The sequence below is a fragment of the Echiichthys vipera genome, assembly GCF_963691815.1.
Source record: "Echiichthys vipera genome assembly, chromosome: 4".
In the NCBI taxonomy this organism is placed as follows: domain Eukaryota; kingdom Metazoa; phylum Chordata; class Actinopteri; order Perciformes; family Trachinidae; genus Echiichthys; species Echiichthys vipera.
Window position 1 is genome coordinate 27,799,971 of NC_139829.1, and position 24,273 is coordinate 27,824,243.

Consider the following 24,273-nt stretch of genomic DNA (forward strand, 5'->3'; position numbering starts at 1 on the left):
AGAGCCCAGAGAGAGGAGCTTTACCTACAGGTCGTTCCGTTTCTGACGTTGATATGTTTTTATGCAAACAGGAGGTGATAACTAAAGACTACACCAGGCAGAGCCAGCAGCAGCAACAGCAGCAGCAGAGCTACCACGGCTCTCCTGTCCTGGACTTGACCCGTCCGCCCAGTGCCTCCCAGCCCCCACCCAGCTCACAGGAGTCTGCCCAAGGGTCCCGATATCCAGAGGGCCTTGGTGTGGAACGCAACAGAGATCGGTAGGAATCACCATCAAACGTGTACACTATTGAAAAACAGAAATATATGTTAACTTGATATGCCTTACCATACCTGCAAACTAGTCACTTTTCGGCGATACAGGGATTTAATTCGGAAACATGTCTCGCTTTTCACCTCTTTTGAGTTTCCAGGTCTGGATACTAATCATCATTTCAACAATTGACCAAGGATTCATTGATGTAACTCATGCTGTGATTGTATCCGTCTTTGTATTCTCTGCAGGTCTCCTCCTCAGCCCAAGACATCGCCTGTCAGTGTTTCAAATGATGGCATTGAACCAGTGTCTCCTGCTGGAGCCAGCTCTGAGCCTGATGTTCAGGGAGGGGCCTCCTACTCCAATGAGCAGGGAGAACAAGGGTAACGACTCACATTGCTTTACCTCGCCACAGGAACAGCTTTGTTGTATATGTTCACTTTATGATGGACACATCTTATGAATAAGTTTGATTAGTTGTTGAATGATACAAAGCAGGTACACATCGATGTCAACGACAAGCAGGCAGAAATGACAACTCCGTCTTTTAGACGAGATTTACCGTCAGATGTTGAATGGTCGACATGTCTCCTCTATGTCGCAGCGAATTTGGAAATGGTGCCAATGGATATTCAGAGAGGGGTGCAGGTTTAAACCTTTAGTCATTTATTTTAAGTGAAACTCAGGACACATCTGAGGAGTGAAGTGTGCAGTTTAGTTCCCCCTCTGCTTTTGTGTCAATGATAAACACTTCCTGTCCTAATTTAAGGAATAACTAGCTTAATAACTGTTTGACCTGTGATCTCATTTTGAGGGTGTCGTGGTTCAGCCTTAGGAGCTCAAATACCAAGAAAGAGTATCTGGTACCGTGTCTAGGAATACAGTACCTGAAATAGGAGGCATCAGATGTCCTGCATCTTGCATCCTGTTGTTTTTGAGATCCAAAAAATGCAATGTAGGAAGACTGCTGCCACCACCACTCTCAGTGGAAAATAGTTGGAGCAGTGGATGATTTATATTTTAATCACAACATTTGTGTGAGCATTGATGTAGCCCTGCAAAAAAATGTAGCATAATTATTGATAATTACTCGCAAATGCTGCTTGAACCTGTTACTGAATTTAGATGCACACAAAAGCAGTGCAGACCTTATCTCTGGAAAAAGGACACTGTCTACAGATATTTACACATCAACAGTTTGCATCTAAGCATCCAAACTACACTAAAGTGTATTATGAGAAAATCACAGGTTGGTGTGTGTTAACCCACCTCTCCGTCCCCTCCTGCAGAATTGGCTCCCGTTCTCCTCCCAACACCTCCCAGCCCCCAGCTTTCTTCAGCAAGTTGACTGAGAGCACGTCAGCCATTGTGAAGTCAAAGAAACAGGAGATGATCAAGAAGATGACGGTGGTGGGCAATGACGGTGATTTCAGTAAGTCTGACCTCAGCGCGGTTCAAAATAGTTTTCCGTCTTGTGATTTCATAAAGAGATTCTAAAAATAAATGCTGTTCCCACTCTCAGATGCTGGTCAGCCGGGAACAGAGATCTTCAATATGCCGGCGTCTACAACTGCAGGTAATGTCTTTAAACCTCATCAATTATTGAATTGATAATAAGTGAGAAGACGGCCTTTCATGACACACGATGGTGGGTGTATGTTGAGGGTCAACACATCCACTCATACTGTGGTAATGGAGCAGTATCGTGATAGTGGCTTATGGAAGGATTGTTAAGCATGCTTCCTTCTCCAAATAAAAATAACGTTGGCAGCGTAGCAGTGTTGGTCAAACTGCTGTTAAAAAAGAACAAGATGAATAACTTAATAAATAATAATAAATGTCAGTGCTCACATTGCAACTGTTGGTTGATTTAATGGTGAACAATAGAGGTGCAACAGTTCAACAAGCCCACGGTTCAGTTTGAGTTGCACAATAGGGAGAGGGAAAACATTCCAGTATTCTCTCTGTCAGTTTTACCGTTTGCAAGAATAATGTTTTTCTTCCATGATATGATATGATAAGAATATAATGAAATCGAACAAATATTCTTTCAAAAGCAAATGTGTTACTCTATTTAAACGTGACTTTAAAGATGATGGTAAGTCCTCAAAGGTTATATTTTCACCTCCACATGCCATCGCCACCAATCTCCACACTGTATTCTTGCGTCTCAGCGTCTGTTAGGGGAAAGGAAAGGGAGAATCCTACACGCACACAACCTCACAACTTTTGTCCTCTTCTGGAACAGAACCTAACTTAATAACTGTTTGACTTGTGATCTCATTTTGAGGGTGTCGTGGTTCAGCCTTAGGAGCTCTAATACCAAGAAAGAGTATCTGGTAGCCGTGTCTAGTAATACAGTACCTGAAATAGGAGGCATCAGATGTCCTGCATCTTGCATCCTGTTCTTTCGAGATCCAAAAAATGTAATGTAGGAAGACTGCTGCCACCACCACTCTCAGTGGAAAATAGTTGGAGCAGTGCATGATTTATATTTTAATCATAACATTTGTTTGAGCATTGTTGTAGCCCTGCAAAAGAATGTAGCATAATTATTGATAATTACTCGCAAATGCTGCTTGAACCTGTTACTGAATTTAGATGCACACAAAAGCAGTGCAGACCTTATCTCTGGAAAAAGGACACCGTCTACAGATATTTACATATCACCACACTGTATTCTTGCCTCTGAGCGTCTGTTAGGGGAAAGGAAAGGGAGAATCACGCACACAGCCTTACAACTTTTGTCCTCTTCTGGAACTGAAAAATTGCAACTCGCGTGCAAACCGGGCTGTGGTTTGTGTTGTCAAGTTTTATTATGGTTCAATTTTACATCTCTTATGACCATTCATGAAGGAGCTTGCAAGGATGACTTGACAAAACTGGAAATACAGTAGTCTCATCTCATCTCATCTTCAACCGCTTATCCGGGGTCAGGTCACGGGGGCAGCAGCTTTAGCAGGGGAGCCCAAACTTCCCTTTCCCGGGCCACATTAACCAGCTCTAACTGGGGGATCCCAAGGCGTTCCCAGGCCAGTGTGGAGATATAATCTTCCCACCTGGTCCTGGGTGTTCCCCGAGGATGTGACAATATACTTATCATATCATGTTGACCAATTGAAGGCAGCAATGTTTTGAGTGACAGCAAAATGACAGACAAATGATGTCAAATGTTTCAGTTTGGCTTCATTATGGTAGCAAACCTGTCATTGAAGCTACAGTCTCAGCGTGGAAACCTGGATTTAAAATGATGGATTGTTTAGTTGTATAGCATTACTTTAAAAAACAATGCTTTGTGGCACAAAAGTACTTTTCCCATATGGAATCAGCTAGATTGCAGGGTTTTCAAAATACCCAGGCGAGGTAGCACTTCTCCACATCCCCACCCATACCCTAACATGGATTTCTCTTACCTACCACCCTTTTTGCCTTTCTGCCTGACTGCTTGTGTTCACACTGAGGCTGCAGTGAAATATGTACAGAAATCTTACAAGATCCTGGGTGTGCAAGGTGCCGTTCCTCATGTGTCCCACATGACGCGCTGAGCAAATTTGCGGAGGCACTTGAAACAAAGGATGCTTAAGATAAATACATCCACTTCTCAACGACCTCCTCTAGGCAGCCTCTAGGCACTGCTAGCCTCCAGTGTATAGTGCCTACAAACTGAAATATGAATGCACTACAAATGCTGTGTGTGCGCGTGTGTGTGTGTGTGTGTTCTACTCTGGTGCGTACTACTCTTCTGACAATACTGAAACCTTCTGATTTCTTTCTACTCTTTTCGGCTCTGTGTTGTCTCTTCATTGCTTATTTTCCTTCTGATACAATTGCATGCTGTGGTTCTGTGACTCTCATTACCTTCTCTCTCCCCTCTCTTCTTACTCTTGTTGCTCTATCATTAGCTTCATGCCCTTTTCTTCCTGCTTCTGATTGCACTCTGTACATGCAGCTCCTTCCTCCATCTAACTTGTTGAACACCCCTTCCTTTCACAGGACCCGTGAGTGTCCGTTGCCACCCAGCTCCAGAGACACCTGGCAACTCAATCGGCCTGGAGGCCATTATAAGAAAGGCCTTAATGGGCAAATACGACGAGTCTGAGGAACGCTCTCCATCCAACGCTGCTAACCCAATGGGTTCCGGAGTGTCTGCTGGTATGCCTGGAGCCGACGGACGTGTTGAAGACTTTTTCTCCCAAGGTGCGACATCCCCCGGACTTCACCTCAATATAATCATGCATGTGCTTTTCCCTAAGGTGCAATTTAATTTGACCTTTGAGGCACTGTCTGGGTTAGCACCAAGCTTTGTATCAAATCTGTTTTGTTTTTTTACAACTAGCCTGAAGAAATCTTTTTCTGCTTTAATCCACTATATTCAATGAGTCCCCATATAACAATGTAGCACATTTGCTTATTGGCTTAATCTTTTTCCGCCCCTCTTAAACATTGCCAGTTAATTGTGATCCTCTATATTGCATTGTGGTTTGAGATGGAGCTTATGGGCTTTCAGAGAGGGGTGCTGCTCCCATTTTTGAAAACGGCCACTTGCAGATGGGTGTCACTTAAGCTAAGGCTCCCTCGTGCCAGGATGCTGGAACGAAGACTCCTGCTAGTTGTCAAATTCAGGACACAGCTCAGCAGTCAAGTCAAGTGCAGTGTTAGTTCCATCTCTGCTTTTTAACAATGATAAAGCCCAGAGTGTGTGAACTCTGTCGTGGCTTAATTACAATTAACATGTTTGGGCCTCAAAACACAGGACAAACACGTTCTTTCTCTCCTCCTCATGCAGAAGTTCTATATCTGGACATGCAGCATGTTCACCTCTGGAATCAGAGACATTGTGCATCTTTGCATAAGCATAATTAACTATATATCTTGTCATATACGTAAGCATGGCACTGCTCCATTCACTCAATTATCTTGTGATAAGTATGACTGAATGCTACTGCCTCATCGCTATGTCACACCAGCTGCTGTGACTTTTACTGGTATCATGATTTTCCCTCTTCACTTGCCTGACAGTCCTGAACTTTCTCCTAATTTGAGGGAATTCACCATGATTGAAGGGTCCAATTGATGCTCCAGTACTCCCCTGTGGTCATGAGCCTTTAATGCCCCAGTCAATTCTTGACTTAAGTCTTCTGTGAAGCCTTTTGTAACTCAAATGCTTGAGTAATTTTCATTCACACCATGCATCTAAAACTAATGCTGTTGCAGTATTTCTTGTGTAGTATCAGCAGCTCTAAACAGAGCGGGAAATGTTCAGAACATGATTGTTTACGCTCTTCCTCCTCTGTTTGCAGGTGGGGGAAAGTCCTCAAAGGGTAGCGGACGCTCTAATGGACGAAAGGCCAAATCTCCAGGACCAGGCCTGTCAGGGGGGGAGAGACCGTCGTCTGTGTCATCAGTCCACTCTGAGGGAGACTGCAACAGACGAACTCCCCTTACAAACCGTGTCTGGGAGGATCGGCCTTCATCCACTGGTATAAAAACCCTCTCCGGTTGATTCACTGTTAACTGATTCTATGCCGTTCTCATGGATAAACTGTCTTAAACTCGTCGTAACAATTCTGTAACTTTGCTTTCTGCAGGGTCAACTCCTACTCCCTTCCCGTGTAACCCGTTGATAATGCGCTTCCCCAGCGGGACGGTGTCCGCTCCCTCACCCTCCTCTGGCCAGCTGGGGGGTCAAGGCCCAGGGCCAGGACCCGGACAGGGCCGGTCCTGGGAGGAGGAGCCCAAGCCTCTTCTCATGTCTCAGTACGAGACCCTGTCTGACAGCGAGTGACCAGGAAATCTATCGTACCACAAGACAAGCTAACGGTCAACCAACTCTGTGCTGCTGCAGCCACACACACACACACACACACACACACACACACACACACACACACACACACACACACACACACACACACACACACACATACATACATACATACATACATACATACACATACACACACACCTGCTGAGGCATCTGCAAACCAACCAACACCATTCCACTCACACCATTTCCTCCTTCAGTACTCAAACAAGGATGGTGTCCTCCTCCTTTCACACACCTGAGACGCCAAGCAGCGACGAGCTGAGACACTGCTGCTCTGTGTGTGTGTGTGTGTGTGTGTGAGTGCGTGTGTGTGTATGTTTGCACTTACATGTTATGCATTCACTCCAGGACTACTCTAAAGGACAAATCACTTGTTTTTTCTTTTTTTCTTTACTACTTTTCCTCACTGGCCTTATCAATATAGACACATTGACCTGCACCTTTTGGCTGCAAAGCTCTAATGTTGACACTTGTGTGGAAGGGACTCCAAGGTCATGTTGTCAGTCTGGTCAGGAGCCTGACAACAGCTGCTCTAGTGAGAGATTTTGACCGCAGATCTGACCTGAGAGCAGCGGCCCCGCACAGCGAGGACCCTATCACGTTTCTTCACGGTGAACTCCAGGTGCAGGCGGCCTGTGCACTGCTACCATTACAAGAACACGTGCGAGGCAACGGGAGGAGAATCAGCATCTTGTTTTTTTATTTTCTTGTTTCAGTTCTTTCTTTTGCTCCTATAAATTCAGTCAGTCCAGTCCTGTGTTTGGAACGTGAGCTGAGACCTTTAGTACATTTTAATGGTGAACTTTTGATGGTGTCATTTGTTGTCTATTATCTGCAATGATGTATCTTTTTTGGGGGGCGGGGGGGCAGAGATTGTTATGCGGGGAGGGTCATATCATTGGTTTACAGGGTAAACATGCTGTTCATTGCTGATGTCGTCATATATTTAGGGAGGGGGGGAGGGGGGTCCCTAAGGAATGGTGAAGGCCTGTTGACTTCAGGCGTCCACGTGGGGAAAGGCGAGCTGCCAGATGGATGGCACAGAAACAAGTGACACTTTCTCACTGTTTTTATATTAATCATGTCTGTGTTTGTTGAAACAGTTTTGGGGTATTAAGCACTTAGTTGTCAGTCTGTTCACAATGGCATTCTCTAGAATCTGCATTTCCTGGGGCAGGTGAAAAATGGACTCAAGAACAGCATAGAAATCCCACTGTGGAGGTATCCTCTAACACCTATCTGTTTATTTTGGTCTCGCCACCGATATTCTTCATCGCTCCCACACTCAAAGCGACAATCACAGTTTCGTGTACGACGACTAAGCCGCTTCGAGCAGGTGCAGACCAAACTTAAAGCTGCTTAAAAACAAACTCCTCAGCATCAATCGGAGTTTGCTCGCATTGAAGAGGTGAAAAAAAAGCCATCTTTCTATGACCCTTGGTCCATGGTGGTGTCAGCTTCTGCTGGCCTGCTAGAATCCCGTCTAGGAGTTGTTGTGACGGTCTGACCTCTGACCTTTTACTGCCTAGAGGAGGAGCTGAGACCCAACTCCTCATCCAGGCAGGTTTTGTACAGTTATAAAAAAAATATTCCTAGTGTTAAGTGCCATTTATTTTACATATACAGTACTGAAGTTACCAAGTGACGCACAATTTTTTCTTTTAGTCCCCCATGACAGGGTTTATACTGTCCACGCAGGGAAATCTGAAAACAAGACAGCAAATGAAACGTCCTCTTTTTTTAAAAAAGAAACATTTTGTGTGCATTTTTTTTTTCTTTGCTTCCAAATCCATCACAGCCTTAGCTTTTAACTGTTTTACTCATTAGACAGCTTACCTGGGCCTGCATCAGACGATTTCTCCGCTACGAGACCTGTGACAAACTTCAAGTGTACTTCATTGCATCCCCTGTCTTTGTACTGGGTTGGAGGAAGTAGTTTTATGTAATATTAGTTGACATATTCTCACAGCTTACTGCAGTGTTTTAAAGATCCCCCCCAGCAGTGTAAATTATGTGAAATGTTTCCAGCTTGGGACAAATTCTGTCCTCTGACTGAACACTCTCGAGAGATGTCAGTGAGCTTGTATCTCTAGTTCATTTCATCACATTGGATTCTCACAAACACGACTGTTATAGGACTACCTCCTCTCCCTCCTTCATTCTACCTGTAGGAAGCATCCAGCATGCCGCACCTGCAGAAAGCTCAACCATGTTTTAGGTGTGTTTTTGTCAACGTCGATGTAAGGTATGGTAATTTCATCCGGCAGGGCAAACATACAGCCAGGCTTTGTACATTCGTATCTCTGCGTTTATACCATTTATCCAGTGATGAAATGTAAGAATGTCTCGGTAAACAGACTAAGCCATATCCAGCTGTTCCCTACACCGATGGACTAATAAGTTGTTTTTAAAAGTATACGGAAATTCATTTTAACATGCGTCCATTTTGTTTTTGTTCTTACAGTTTTGGATTCAATCATGTCACAGATCTTTAAAGAGAAACAAGAAACATTCAAAACGTGAAAAGACAAAGTTGATCGCTGATGTGTTCCCTGGACTGTCAAAGGGGGGGAGGGGGTGTGGTGGGGCGGGGGGGGGGATTGACATAAACAGTACATTGTTCAAACATTTTGTGCATAATGATTTTTTTTTTTATTATAACCCACTGTATAATAGCAAGGATTGTACATAAACTGAAGAGATGTAAATATTTATGTGGCTTGCTTCAAGGTTGGTATTACAAAAAAAATAAAAGAAATATTCACATGGTTAAATTCTACATGCCCACCAGCAAGCTTTGTGGATAGCAGTGTAAAAATGAAAAACAAAAAAGACACTGCCTTAATGTTTAAATAAAAAGCTTATTGCCATTCATGGTCTCGGCGTCATTTTATTTATCTATGTGTTTGTATTGTATTTCGGCGTTCTCAAACTTTATTTGATACTTGGGCGGCAGTAGCATAGGTGACTTGGCTGGGAACCAGAGGGTTGCCGGTTAGAGTCCCTGTGTGGACCATGAATGGAGCGTGGACTGGTGGCTGGAGAGGTGCCAGTTCATCTCCTGGGCACTGTTGAGCAAGGCACTGAACCCCCAACTGCTCGGGGCGTTGGTCAGTGGCAGCCCCCTCGCTCTAACATCTCTCCATTAGTTGCATGTATATAGGTCCTGTCTGTGCATGTGTGTGTATTTCGGGCCTGTGTGTGTGTAACATGGATAATAATAATACAGTGAAAAAATCGAATTTCCCCGTTGCGGGACTAATAAAGGGATTCTTCTTTTTGCCCTGCAGGGACATTTACAGGCCCAAAGTACTGAAGGTCAAGTGCCACCAGGGGGCAGTATCACCATATTTTTAACAGTTACACTTTGAATGTGTTTGACAAAGAATTCTGGAGGAATTGAGCTGGTTGATCATTAATCATTTTGCACAAATGAAACCAAGTTAAATGATTAAAAAAAAAAAGAACAGTCCAGACGTGTTAATGCTGCTGTTACTCTGACCGTGATGAGGTGCAGACTTCTCAGTGGTGGCTGTACAAACGTGCTGCTCCTGAGGTCTCCTGTGACCTTGTGTGCTATCACTCAGCTCGTATCAAGGTCAAACTGAATGTCTGTTACAGTATGATCCCCTCCTTACATAACTCCCATAAGCTTTACAATGTGACAATGTTATAGAATTAAGTCTATAAATAACCTTCCTTTCTCAACTTACAACATATAACCAAGTCCTTACACAAGTATAATCAGGGGGAGCGTGACTGAAAACATGATATTGTGAAATGTTGGTAGGGCACTAAAATATTGATCATTTTTGTCATGCGTGTCTGCTTTCCTATCTTCATCCTCATGGATCATGAATAAAATTATTATATATTAAGTATGATTCGTACACAAGGGTGATTTTATAACTAATTCACTTTAATAAAGATACTGGCATCCATGCAATTTCTGCGGTCACCATCTAAACATGGCAGTGCAATATCAAAACCTCATTCACTGCGGAGTACACTGCCCTACTCCAGTGATGTGGCTATTCACTGCTATATAGTATGCTTTCTCTGAGTGAGCTAAGTGAGGTCCCCTGAAAGCCATGGTATAGATGGCACATGAGTATAACATACTGCTTTTAACCCATGGAAGTGTTTGTTCTGCTGTCTTTGGAGGGCAGAGCAGTGCTGAAAAGAAAACTGAACTTGCTGATCAGTTGTATTCTGTCCACAGTATTTGAACAAGTGAGGGTTCAAAGCAAATTTGGAAAAGTAAACCATCTCCGAGGACATCGGATTAATCATTATTTACGTTGTGGGGACTTTCCTGTGCTGTATGAATTCATAATTTCCTGCTAAAAAAACGTACTGAGAGTCAGTGCTGTGAGTTCATTTGCACACCGCTTTTGTCCCCTAAGACTTTTTTATAAATCTTCACTTTAGTAGTTGGAGAAGAATTCTTTTATTCATCCCGCATTGGGGAAATTCAATTTTCACTCTATTTTTTTCATCACACACACACACACACACACACACACACACACACACACACACACACACACACACACACACACACACACACACACACACACACACACACACACACACACACACACAACTAGTGGAGAGATGTTAGAGTGAGGGAGCCGCAAGTGACCGGCGCCCCGAGCAGTTGGGGTTTCGGTGCCTTGCTCAACAGCACCTCGGCAGTGCCCAGGAGATGAACTGGCACCTCTCCAGCCACCAGTCCATGCTTCATTCATGGTCCACACAGTGACTCGAACCAGCGACCCTCCAGTCCCCAGCCAAGTCACCTATGGACTGAGCGACTGCCGCCCTAAAGTTTATGACCCGTCCCCCTCTGTGTCTGGACAACATTAAACCTGTGCGAACCAGGCAAATGCGATGTCGTGTGATTTATACGCAACAAATATACACAACAGAACTAGGGTTTGGGAATTGCTTTGTTTTATTCATTTCGGATATACATCTTTTTAAATTATTTCCTTTGATCAGAACAAGAACGATGATTGACGTACAAAAATATAAAGAGAATTATGAAGTGCCTCGATGCCACATATACAACAGGAAAATATTTTACAGTAACAAAATCAAGTGTTAGGAAACACGAAAGGATCTCTCGTAAAAACCCACCCACCAACTTTCTCTCATCATTCTCTGACATTTCACAGACCATCTACACACAGCAAAACTCTGCATCATCGTTCCAGGAGTTGTTTGTAAAAAAAGCCACCTTCAGAACGTCTTCCTAATCTCATCCATAGTGTTTCTTTTGAAAGAGCAGAGCTGACTTCTCTCTTGTATTGCATTACTTACTGTTCCCTCGTTAAAACCCAGTACCCATCTTACAGTAGCTACTGATGCACCACCTCGGCTCCCTCGTGCCCTCCCTCTGTCCTACCTGGAAGGTATTTCAAACTATAAAAAAATAACAAGACCGCAATTTCAAAACCTCAAGTGAAAGTCGGGAAAACACATCTGCAATAAAGTAAAACCAATAGGCCTTACCTATGAAAGTTTGAGGTAAAGTCTGAAGTTTCAATGTTTGCCATGTTCAATCATCTAAATCTATAGACACAAAAAGACAAGGCACAAACAGAAGTCGTGAAAACGCTCAATAAAAATCTATTTTACATCTTGAACAGGGAAATCGGATGTGGTTTCACTGCTTTACTTTTTACATGTTGATAATCACAGAGGGGTATATTGTTTTTGAGTTACCTCATGACAGTTTGTTGATATCTGAAAACAGCATCATCGCTCAGTTGCACCAGCTATTCATAAGTTCAAGCGTAGCTGTAATGTAAGTGTTTACCGGGTGGGGATTTACACATCCCATATTAAAGGGGGCTGCATCAGTCAAAGTAGAAGGAGATTACATATTCAGTTAAATAAGTAGCTATGCCCAGTAACTGTTAACATTAGCTACTGTAGCCTACCTAGCATTAGCTAATGGAACCAACTGACAAAGCTAATGTTAGCTTGTATGACCGGGGTCATCCCTATGTTTCACGGCCTTCAAGCCTATGCCTTCGCTGATTTAATTCAGCATTTTATTAGGGTTAGGGGTTACAAACTTTTTTTAAGAAAAGGGTCCGATGTATGTGCAAAACATAGGTACGCTCCCGTATGACCCTTTGAGAGTGAAGAGTGGAAGGGTCATATGTAGCCCACTGTAATATGGTTGAAACATCTCATCCGACACTTGGGAAGATTTGAAATCAATTAAAAAATATACATATTTTCAATAATCAAATTTCACTAAAGTAAATAACTTCACTGAGTAACATTAGCTTGGTTAGCATGGTCAGATATTTCATGAATAAAACTGAAACACATAATTCTCTGTGTATGCACTTACAAACGAAACAAAGTATTACCTACATTTACAAAATAAAACTAGTTAAGTTTGATTTAAGGCTGCAGACATTTCCTTACAACTGACTTACACATTAAGTCTTTATAAGCTGAGACATTCCTTAGGTTTTAACGGTATGACATGATTTAGTAAATTAGTAGTTTGATACTAACCACTAGTTACTTCACGCACAAACTTCGTGATGGATTTACGAATAGCTGGTGCCACCTAATCCAGAACAGTGTTAGCCTTATTTTTTGAGGCAGGTACCAGTTGTTCAGTACCAAGAGTTGTGACAAAAAAACCATCTGACACCAAAGCAGGCAAAACCAACAGTCACTGATTGAAAAAAAAGAAAAGAAATTGCCGCCATTTTTAAAGGAGAATTTAATTTTTTCAACCTGGCCCTATGTATTTCTTTGCAAGTAACTAATGGCAACAACTTTATCTAAAGTGGTCCAGTGTTGAGTGGAGCACTGCAGCCTGACTGCGCTGAAGTGCACACCTGTACACCGACAATATAGGTCCACTAAAAGTACCGTTTTTTTCCACTCATATTGTTATGATAAGTGTATGACAACACTGTCAAAGATGGTGAAGTTGTAGTTATCCTGCCTTGTTATGGTGTGTAGCTACTAATGCAGGTCAACACGATAACTTATAGCATTAGTGGAGTTATTATGATCCATCTGTAGCACAACTAGCCACGACTTCTGCCTGTCTGCATCCAAAGGTAACGTTAGTCTATGAAAGCTGAAGTGTAGCTCCACATATTGACAGCACAATTTGGAAATGTGCAAAAATGAACCATTATTTTTATTAAAAAATGGTTCAGATAACACAAAGTTACGCTCAGAACGAGATTTCAGAACAAGAATTCAACGTCTTTCCAAAATACAGTCAGACACACCGTCAGTGGAATAACAAGCATTTTTAGTTGAGATATTATGTCAGTGTACAGGTGCCCCATTCGATTTCATTGCAGCTCGTATTGAGGAGGCTGGGCTGCAGCACACGCACTCAACACTGGACCAGTTTCCAAAAAAGTTGCCATTAGTCACAGAAATACATGGGGAAATAGGGCCCAGGTTAAAAAAAATCCCCTTTAAAGGCCCAGAAAATATACATGTAGGCGAAGTTCTCAATCATCTTGCAGCTGTAGATGATGTGGTCCTGAAGAAGCACATTAACTGTTGAACTAAGTGTTCAACTCTCAATAAAAAAATAACTAAGGATGTTGTTTTTCCCCCCAAACTTGACAGCCAAACAAGCTAACAAAAACCTGTTTATCAAAACACCCTGACCTCTGACATTATCTTAACCAGAGCATTCAAACTAAGCTTTAACACACATTAGGTTTAACCACAATTACAGCTGAATATCTATTTGTCATAGAAAACTTTAACTTTCCCTTTTCCAAATATTCACAAGGCAATCTGCTGCTATTGTGCTGTGCTCCTTCCTTTTATTAGACATCAGTCTTAATTCTACGGGTCAATACACTAGACACCTGCACAGTGCTGTTGAGTTGAATTAAATGCTTGATCAAACTAGAAACTGCGGCTGTTAAACCCTTATAACAAAAGAAAGGGTTCTGCCTGTTTGTGGAGTTATTACAGAGACAAACTGTTCAATCTATCTTTGGTCCAATTAATCATATGCGGTACTGATATCCCCCCCTCCCCTTGCAATGCTAAGTCCACTGGGAGGACTGATATACAGAAAACAAGTGCAATTAAGCCATATTAGAAAGCTTTGCATTGGTGTGACTGGGTTTGCGCAGGCCCGGCTGAAGTCTACCACATCTTGACTTTTCTCTACATACACAGACGCCTACGGTCTGTTACCTTCATTGAGGTTACAATACAAACTGAAAGACGGCAAAGGCCACCAATTTGTCAGCTCTCGTATTAAATAAGACATTAACCATTGAAGTGCGGCTTTAAACTGCCAGAGGACAGACTCCCTTTTAAAGACTGCATCAGTAGAAAGTCTAAATACACTCAGGTGAAATGTCACTAAAGGCTTCCCAGAGTTTCCTCCATGGTGAGTATATAGATGAGCAGAGTAGGGTTTTTGGGAGCTCCGGGTGTTACTTGAAGTATGTCCCCTCCCAAGTTCCTCGTCCTCCAAAACAACTCAGATGATCGTCAGGTAGCCCTCTCACTGTTTGCTCTTGGCCCTACAGGTCCTCTGTGTAGATGATACAGGGACTAGTGTCCTCACTTGACTCCAGCTGCACCGTGGAGACGAACCAGCGGCGGGAGCCCGTGGCGTTGTAGTTAAGCGTGGTGCGGTAAGTGTTCTTGGCGTGTTTCGGGTAGATGATGGTGGTGCTCTGGTAGCTGATGGGCTTCTGCCGCGGCTCCAGGTACACCTGGGACTTGTAGCTCCTCCAGGTGCAGTTACGCACCGCCACCACCGTCTCACTGAAGGAGGTGGCCGTGGGAACTGGGGCGCAGTACACCCGGTCCCTGTAGTGCTTGTCGGAGTCGTACTTGACCTCGGAGTTGCACCTGGAAAGGACAAGGTGGCAACACTTTAGTAACTCATCAAAGTGAATCACTAGGTGGCAGTGTTGATACACGTCTGCATGCGTCAGAGTTCTCTTACTTGATTTCCTGCTCTGGTTTGGGGTTGACCTCGATACTTTCTCCGAAGAACACGGGGTGCATGCGAGTCTTTGGGTCTGTGCCTGTGGAGTTCAGCAGCAGGTAGGGCAGCTGTGCAGAGGAAACACAAGGGTCACAATCTCACAAAAAACATCCATGAACTGCTCAACTGTTAACCAACTTGCCAACGTGTCCATTCAAGGAATTCCAGTAAAAAAAAAAAAAAAAATCCCAGCACGTTGGGGGGTTTCTGCAGAGCCCAAATTAAAAACACCGCGGTCCCCACCCTCTCCAGGAAAACATGCTCCTTGATCCGCCCTCATGAGAACTCGCCTTGGCCAAGGCACAACTATTAATACAACAATTAGACAAGAAGCACAGCCGTCAGGGCAGCACTTCCATTTCTTTCTGGCGGGCTAGGGATGTGTGACCCTGACCACAGACTGCATGTGTGTGTGTGTGTGTGTGCACTAATAGGCTAACAGATGCTTGGCCTACAGTAGTTAACAACAATATTAATGAATCTCTAGAGCAGCTGGTAGCCCCGGGTGAGTGGAGATGCTGCTGTTAGATAACGATAACAAGGTGATATTGGGAGATTCTCTTTTTACCTGCCAGCTTCCACAGGGAGGTCTGAGGTGACATGACAACAAGTTATCGAACTTAAAGACAGTCTCTAAACACGCCTTTTTCATATTTGTTGATTCCTAAGTAAATTATAATTTGTATGGCTTCAGATGATCAGGCAACTCACAGCTCACACACAGTCTGATGCGTTAAATACTTTTGAAACCCACATGTTAGGTTCTAGGGCTGCAGCTTATAATTATTTTCATAATCAAGTCATCTGCATATGATATTGTTTGGTCCTTGGAATGTAGAATAGACAAAAATGCTCATCACTGTGCTCTGAGAAGGTGACATTTTCTGTTTACTATCATGGAAATTTGTCTTGTTGAGGAGTTGAAACCATTTTATGTTTGTCATTTTGTTTTTAAAAAAATCCCATAAACATTCATTGGATCAAATTTGTTTGAGCTCTAATAGGCTCCTGTTAATATAAGTAAGTAATCTAATGAACAGTAAGGCCGTCAAATCAATACTGAATACCACAAACATACACCTTCCTGTAGGAATCATACAAATGGGGTTAATTCAGTGCGTCTGTTTGAGCCAGTGCACACACCAGATGGGATACGGAATCACATCCACTATATACTCAACGAACTGAAGGATCGGGTCTGTTTTAGTACTGACCCTCGACCTCTGTGTGTCCCCTCTGGAGCCATAAGGGGACAAACACACACCGCCCCACACTGTGAAGTGAGGTCGTCATTAACCATGCTCTTTGCATGTGTGTGTCTGACCAATCTGAATCAAATGGCACCCCAACCACTACTCCGACACCTCTCACATTACACAGGAGAGGCTGTCACATGCTGCGGTTTGGCCGCAGTTAAGCGCACATGCCACTACAGGGGACGAGCAAGAGCGGGCCAAGGGCGCAGCAGATCGCTGTGTGGAGCTCATCTTACCTACAGCCTACGATCATCACCGCACACTCTAGCTGAACGGTGGAGTTTAACTTGCACAGCTGCTAGCTTTGACTTAAAAAAAATATGCAGTGTGTTCCTTTTCTGCCACTGGTACTTGTTGGCCTAAAAAAAAAAGATATCTGCGTGTATGTGATTGTCTTTACCTCCGTTGCTCCGGCATGGAGAGCATCCCAGGTATTTCTCCATGGTGTGTTCTGGCAACTGGTGCAAAGCCAACACTTGTGAATTTAGGGTAGGTCACCCCCAGGCAGTGGATCCCCCAGTGTGCTCACAAAGCATAACCCCCCCGCCCCCCTGGAAGCACATTTCTGCCCAGGAAAAATAGTCTGCAGCTGAGCAACTCACACAATGTACAATGCACAATGCAGAGCTGCTGAGACAAACGCCAACTCAAACACACTTTTCCTGGCTGTTTGGTGGAGTGAAGTGACTTTGCATCCTGTGTTTGCAAAGACGTTAATGTGAGAGCCTTAGTGTCACACAGCGAGGCAGATTTAGAAAAAAGTCATGAGATCTGTCTGCTGTCAGTCCTCCTGTCTAATCCATCGACACTTGACCGCTATCCTTGAACGGGACATGTGCACAACCTTATACAGCTCCGAAGCACCCAGGATTACATGACCACACTCACATTTCTCATGCATCTGGTGCCTCTTTTTAATGCATCCATATGCAAGAGAAATGACCCGCATCAGCATAAATTGGACTCAGGTTTGAAAACAGACAGGCTGTCTGAGGGCTACTGCGTGTTTAATTTAGAAGTGAGAGGTCATCAAGCACTTATGCAATGGCCTGCAACCGCTCTAACAAGCCCCTGCACCCCGAAATAGAACTGGAGGATTGTTCTTAGGTGGCATACAAAAACAACACATAAATAGATTTGGAGAGAGAGAGAAAAAACACGCACATGTATGCCTCCTCTCGCCCTGCTGTCAGACACGTAACGTGAAAAAAACAATAAATGATGGATGAAGGTTTGATTGTTTCCACACACACAGAACCGCTGGTGGGATTAGAAGCACAAGCCGGAGCAGCCCCCATCAGGACTGATCTTTAGAAGGGAAACCACAAAGCAGAGGAGTTCTACTAATCTGAACCTTGAGAGGATTAGAGGGTCGCTCTCTTTCTCTTTCTCTTTCTCGGTTTCAGGCTTCGGCACACCAATGTCACGCAACTCCCAGGGTGCAGCGCTGCATTACTGAGGCCTCCTCTTAAAGCCACCCCCGACCTGCGCAGACATGTTCTGGAGACTTTTGAAACTGGGAGTGAGCTGGAAATGATTTTCCATCAAATCAGCCTCATCATGTGTGACACCAATCACTGCAGTTGAAATGCTGTTCAATTATCATCAGTTTCCATGGAATATATAATCTTCTATTATGCCTGTCCTCAGATGAATAACTTCTAATGTTGATGACTGGTCCATTAAAAGTACACTTGTTGCACATAATGCCGGAAATATCAAGTCAATTCACCTTTTAGATTTAATTATCATAGACAAGTAATACATTCCTAATGCCCAAGAGCATCTTGGATTTTACAGGAAATTATACAGTAAATTTTAAAAAGCATTAATAAAGTTAATTAAAATAATGGTTGACTGACTGGTTGGTCAAAAGTTTTGCTAAATATTTCAGTTTAATGCATGGACTTGCTGGTGGCGATGGTTCTCATAGTGTTTAATTAATAAATCCAGCAGGACCCTGGTTTATAGATGCCGATATATTTAAGGAATCGTTCATTTTGACACTCTTTCTTTCTTTCTTTCTTTCTTTCTTTCTTTCTTTCTTTCTTTCTTTCTGTATCGTACACGTTTAACATCTATTTTCTGATTTTCTTTAAGTGACTTTGACATCAGATAACAGCGTGCAAACCACAAATACAACTAAAGAAACATTAACACAAGCTAGACACTACGTGACTTAATATTAAGGCAGTGGGACCACAGTCACAATCCCCACTGGTCCCACACATAAGATGTATATCCGATGGAGCATGTTTCCGACTTTTCTCGAGGGGTTTCGAATCAATCAGAGGTACTTAGAAGTACTGATCTAAGAATTGACTGATTTGCATTTTTGTTCAGTGAAAGTTGTTTCAATATAGGATAAAGGTCCGCTGCTGGTGGCTTCTTTTAAGGTTTTATAGAGCCAAAATCCTGTCTTACTTTAGCACCTTCAGCTTTCTAATCAACATTGCTTTTCACTCTCTGGGGAGACATTAACTTGAGCACACTAGCCATGCTTATAGTGTACTCACCTTCACTCAGATACATGCTACTTACTGAATGAGGTACAGTGTTATAAAGCTTTCTGTCATCTTGCTATAAGCCCCCAGAAGGACCCCTGGGAGCCCCTGGACCCCAGTTTGGAAACCCAAGTGGGTCTAATCAACTCCCTGACCCTTACGACCACCATGTAGTTAGGGCCCGGATGCATCAAATGTTCTTAGTGGTGCCATTGACATCTTCAGCACAAGTGCAATATCAGAAGTTTGCAACTAGAGGAATTTCAGAGAGAGAGAGAGAGAGAGAGAGAGAGAGAGAGAGAGAGAGAGAGAGAGAGAGAGAGAGAGAGAGAGATTCCAGATGTTGTGTGAGTGGGACTGCTGAGGTGAAATCTGTTCCTGGCTAAACACTAAAACGCTCTCATCTTTACAGTTTCTCTCACAGCAGTGTCATTGTTCAGCCGTTTGGTCTTTTTTACCCTTTAATTCAGTGTGTCAATAAAGTGACTCTGGGCACAAGAGTCCCAGCTTTCAGACAGATGACAACATTGAAATCATGGAGTAAATGCAGCGATATGTCTCTTACCAGTTTGCCTTCTCTGCTTTCCTTTTTATAATATCCATGATGGCTTTCGACGGGCGTCGTGCAGCTGCCGGAGCGCGACTCGATCAGACCCGGAGAGAGTGAGCAGAAGGGCGGACTGGGACTGGGGGGCAACCCCGAATCCGGACTGTCGAGCAGCCCTTCCCGGTTCTTTCCTTTCAGGCTATCATCCATCGCTTGCAAATGTAGGTGCCCCACCATTTCTGGGACGACTCAAGTCGAGAGAAAAAAACACTCCACGGACGAAGTCGCACTGACAAGTTGCGCGCTCCTGCGTCGAAAAAACAAACAATCCTGGGTGAACTTTGACAAGGGGACTTCTGCAAGGAGACAAGAGGGGAATCATTAGGAAGTATGCATTTAATCATTGCCCCATACCCTGTGGGAAAAAAACACCACAGAGTGATATAAGCTCAGCATTTATTTCTCCCAAATTTTACTGTACCTGCGCGTCGTGAAGTCGCCGATCCACCTTTAATCCCCAGTTATACTCCAAATAAGCGTGAAACACACTTAAACAGCACTTCAGACTTGATTCCGAAGTGAAGCCTTAACTATTCTATGAAATAAAAAAACGAAACGTAGTAAAACTCGCGCAAAAAACAAAAAGTCGCCAGTGCGTCTGGCACCGATCAGGATGAGAGCTCTGCTCTGCTCTGACTGTGAGGGAGTGAGAGAGAGTGTGTGAGTGTACGGGGGTGCGCGTGTGAGTGCGCGCGCGCTCTTAAGCGGAGCGCTCCTTCTTAATGACCCTGCCAGGCTTTTTTTTTTTTTTTGCACCTGGATCCAGTCCAGCCCTCATGATCTGGATCACTTCCATGTACAGCCGACAGGGGCGAGCGCGTCCTCCTGGCTCACTGCTGTACAGTGCAGTCTGTCTGCTGAAGTGCTCTTGAGCTTCTTCCTCAAATCTCTACCTGCTGGAGCCAGCGGTTTATATCACTATTTAGGAGTATGCTAGGAGTTATACTACTTTTGTTGGATAAAACTATGAATGATTAACGGTTAGTTACAGTGTTAAATAGTCAGTTGGCACTCATTCAATTTGGCACTGTTCATGATTAGAAATGATATACTGTATAATAAAAGGTTGAATATGGAGAATCTTCATTAAAAGCAATATTTTTAAAAAACAATAATACACCCAAGGGGTATTTTGAGGGGTACAGAATGAACGTATTGCTTTTCCATGAAAAAATATATTTAGTCTAAATTAATATTTACATTTTTTATACAGGTTTGACAAAGACTTTCTGTCACGTTCTGTTTACATTGTACCCAGGGTTGTCTGTTGTTGGGTGCAGCTACTGTAGGCTGGCACGTGGTGAAATGTGAGTTTGCCAATCCTGCAGCTGCATTAGAGACGGGCAAAAACCAGTCCATATAGGCCAAGCATTCACTCGATGGACTGAGATAAAGGAGTTCAACAGCATTAAAACCTTGATCGGTAAGCTAACTTTCATGTTTACGTAGCTGTAACGGCTAACGGTAACTGTCAGTCAAACTCCTCTAATACTTGTTTTTAAGGTACGATTTGCTGGAGGGGACGGGTTCAAACAGACTCAAACAGACTCTGGTCTCCTGTAGGCGACTGGGCCGGGTCTGACCAACCTGGCAACCTGAGTGCTGGAATTATTTTTTGTTTTTTGCGACTATGATCTTGAGACACTAGATGGCGGCGTTCTGCTCATTCTCCATATTCAAACATTAATGATTGAGTAAGTTACGATCCGTTAATAATACATCACTCACTATTTAGAATTAGTTAATTACTGTACAAATAATTTAGTTCGCACTTAGCAGTTAGTAGTTATATTAGGCTACTAAACATAATTAGCAGTTAGTTTCTGATTTGTTCCTCCTTTATTACTTGTAACTCTTTTCGTGTATATTGCGGTGCTTATCGCTGTTTTCCCTATTTCCTCCTGGAGGTCTAAAAAGAATGGCTACATCGTTTGCCCTTGTTCAGTCCAATAACTGTTCATCAATGGCACAACTGCCGCATATGAAATTACCGGGATGATCGGCACTGCTTCCACATTATAGACAAGGTAATTGAAAAGAGGCTGAGTCACAAAAAAACCCCAAACATGTCTGAGCTTTGGGGTATGACACATCACTATCATAGTACATGGGGATTATTGATTCATTTGGTCCGCAGTCGGCCTTGTGTCTGAATATATTATATTAATATGAAGCCTTTACTGTATATCTGCCACCCATTTGACAGTTCTGTCAGACTGAGTGAAACCAAAGAGCCCTTGAGGGGAAACCATCACTTTATTACTGGTGCCACCTGCTGTAACCCTCCAGCTCCAGTTCCATGCATGTGTCACCCCAAAGCCCAGACGTTTTGTTTTTTTGTGACTCAGCGTCTCTTCAGTGGCCTTGATTATGGAGCCCATAGAGCAGGCACGGTTGAGAGTTCCACTTGCCGGCCAACAATTTACGCTTTAGCGCTCCGCTAACTTGAATGGGATTAAATTATTTAATCTGGCAGCTCGTCTAGACTTTCACAATGATATTGGACCTGAATGGATCAAATTCTGATGTTAACATGAGTGATTTTGTTTTTGGTTGTGACGATTGAAAAAAAATACAGATGTCTCTTTCGCCATGTAAGTCAATGGGGAAAATCTTTTTGGGCCCCATGCCATCATGTCAGAGACCCGGTGGTTGCAATTCCACTGTTGGGCCGCCATGTCCTGGGGGGCTTATTTCTTCATAGTCTAATTTGTTTAGCTTGAAACATGGTCTTTTGTCTGCTTTTGCTTTTGCAAAGTATCCAGGTTTAAGTCAGACAAGAGATGATACTAAAATCAGGCTTAAAGTAAGCTAAGAGCCGAAAAGTGTGTTTTTTTTCTGTTGCCTAAAAGAACAATGTTCATCATACCAAATAACAACTGGTCTTCCCCTGAGTTGTAGCAATATTCACAATGTTTGGATATAACGTTAAAAAAATGTTTCATTAGCTGAGACTGCAGCATATTACAGACGGACAGTTTATGAAGTGCATTAGAGAGAACTCCACAGATATACAAAACTGTATCATCTGTGTAATGGGGAATATTACTTCCATGTGCATTAACACTGGGACTGGGCATCCTTTAAAAAAAATGATATTGTACCAATACCAGTACCTTTAAAGTGATACAGATATGAATGATTACTTCATCTGATACCTTTTTTCTCTCTACTTCATTTGCTACACATTACATGAATGGGAGCATTCAGTTGCGTAAAGTGCCAACTTTTGAAAGTGTTTGAATTCTTAAAATATTGTTCAAAACTGGACAATGATTTGGGCTTGACTCCAACACACTACACCACTTGTAACTGGGTTATTTCAGGCGATACCTTAAAGGTATCTAAAAGGCATTGAGTACCAAACTCAGCTCTAATTAACACAAACATTATTCATGTTAACATTTTGGAGCTCATCTCATGATGACAAAAGTATTACAAATTAGCTGGATAGGTGCACTGAGTAAAACCCAGAACCTCCTCTAATCTGGAAAATGATCCAAATCAAGTTATCCAGAAACTATTCAAATCTTATTTAACGTTTTTTAGACTTAATCCTGCTGTGTGAGAAAACCCCCATGATGTCAATCCGGGTTTAGTTTCAGTCATTTGAGAAATCATCAGTCAGCTGCCTTTGTGAAACAGTTTTGGTTCAGAAATATATAGTCACTGAAAGGATTATTAAAAGATTACTGCAGTTATTTTTCATAAGCCCTGTGTATATAAATGTCTTTGTGTGTCCGTGACCATCCTGCCTGTTATATTTCAGGACTGGGCGGAGATGGGTGGGAACGCTGTGCATCCAACAGTTACTAAATGAGTGTATTTTGTGCTGAGACTCACACACACACACACACACACACACACACACACACACACACACACACACACACACACACACACACACACACACACACACACGGAGCAGACAAAGCAAAGCAGACCTGAGTGAACAAATGAGAAGACAGCAGTCCTCCCAGCCTGCAGAGGAGAAAGAACTGAATCCTTCTTGATGGTTCCCTCCATATAAAGTCTGTGCTCTCTCTTCATACAGTTACTCTTACCAACAGCAGCTCTGCCAAAATGGAAATCAGAGCATGAATAAAAGCCAGTGCAGTGCAGCACAGAGCTGACTGTGTGTCTTAAGTGGTTGATTGTATCTTTGATGGTCCACCAGCTCTCCATGGTGATTACCACAGATTGCCAGGAAATCATGTGTGATGTTTTTTTTGTTTTGTTTTTCAAGTTCTCATAAAAACTTAGATAACTCTGTGTTTGCCTTTGTTGTCTGGAAGATATACTTAATTACATGCCTGTTAAGCTTGTGCAGCTGTAATGTTGTTCGCTGAGAATTGTTTTCCCTCCTCTGTGTTATTGTTCTGAGGCCGCAGCAGGAAGCTGTAGAGCAGCGCTGGGAGTTTTACTGGCGTTCCCAGTGTCAGGTGTGTTTTTGTGTCATCATGTCCATCTTAAAGAGCCCATCATGTTGATCCTTAGGCATTCAATGGATTAGTGTTGAGATCTGGTACAGATTAGCCATTAAATACTGGGACACAGATGATGAGCGTGTTTGTGGGTGGAGGCATGTCTGTGAGCATGCCGACAGGAAGAGTTGCTCAATTGCAGCCTCACTGGTGCAGAGCACCCAGAGAGATCTGAAAATCAACTGAGTGACCATGCTGACCTTTTAATGTGGTATTTTACACTCAGGTTGGTTTTGTCACACAACTACTCGGCCGTAAGTGCATTAAAGGGTCTGTCACTCAAATGACATAAAAAGAAAAAAAATGTGCAGTGCAGAT

The 24,273-nt window shown here is 43.0% G+C and overlaps 2 protein-coding genes across 6 annotated transcripts in view; one reads left to right on the forward strand and one right to left on the reverse strand.

Annotated features, from left to right (window-relative positions):
* ncor2 (nuclear receptor corepressor 2) overlaps positions 1-6,923 on the forward strand; it is an 87,086-nt gene extending 80,163 nt beyond the window's left edge. For all 5 annotated transcript variants that reach the window (XM_083912458.1, XM_083912459.1, XM_083912461.1 and 2 more), the window contains 7 exons: positions 72-259; positions 504-638; positions 1,545-1,687; positions 1,778-1,831; positions 4,249-4,452; positions 5,556-5,735; positions 5,844-6,923. In XM_083912458.1, coding sequence (XP_083768584.1) covers positions 72-259; positions 504-638; positions 1,545-1,687; positions 1,778-1,831; positions 4,249-4,452; positions 5,556-5,735; positions 5,844-6,040 — 1,101 coding nt within the window. In that variant the 3' untranslated portion in view covers positions 6,041-6,923. The remainder of the gene's footprint in view (positions 1-71; positions 260-503; positions 639-1,544; positions 1,688-1,777; positions 1,832-4,248; positions 4,453-5,555; positions 5,736-5,843) is intronic.
* Positions 6,924-11,027: 4,104 nt separating this feature from the next.
* On the reverse strand, positions 11,028-20,097 carry rflna (refilin A). The gene is made up of 4 exons (XM_083911653.1): positions 19,893-20,097; positions 19,430-19,767; positions 15,063-15,172; positions 11,028-14,965 (listed from the first exon to the last, which is right to left on the reverse strand). The coding sequence occupies exons 2-4, from the start codon at positions 19,646-19,648 to the stop codon at positions 14,632-14,634; spliced, it is 663 nt and encodes a 220-aa protein (XP_083767779.1). The 5' UTR covers positions 19,649-19,767; positions 19,893-20,097; the 3' UTR covers positions 11,028-14,631.
* Between the last annotated feature and the right edge of the window lie 4,176 nt (positions 20,098-24,273).

Bases quoted from the DNA above. Each gene is read 5' to 3' on its own strand.
- rflna (XM_083911653.1), bottom strand. From the start codon at position 19,648: ATGGTGGGGCACCTACATTTGCAAGCGATGGATGATAGCCTGAAAGGA. The intron at 15,173-19,429 runs GTAAGAGACATA...TCCTCTGCACAG, and splicing joins AAAGCAGAGAAGGCAAACTG to CTGCCCTACCTGCTGCTGAA. The intron at 14,966-15,062 runs GTAAGAGAACTC...TGTCCTTTCCAG, and splicing joins AAACCAGAGCAGGAAATCAA to GTGCAACTCCGAGGTCAAGT.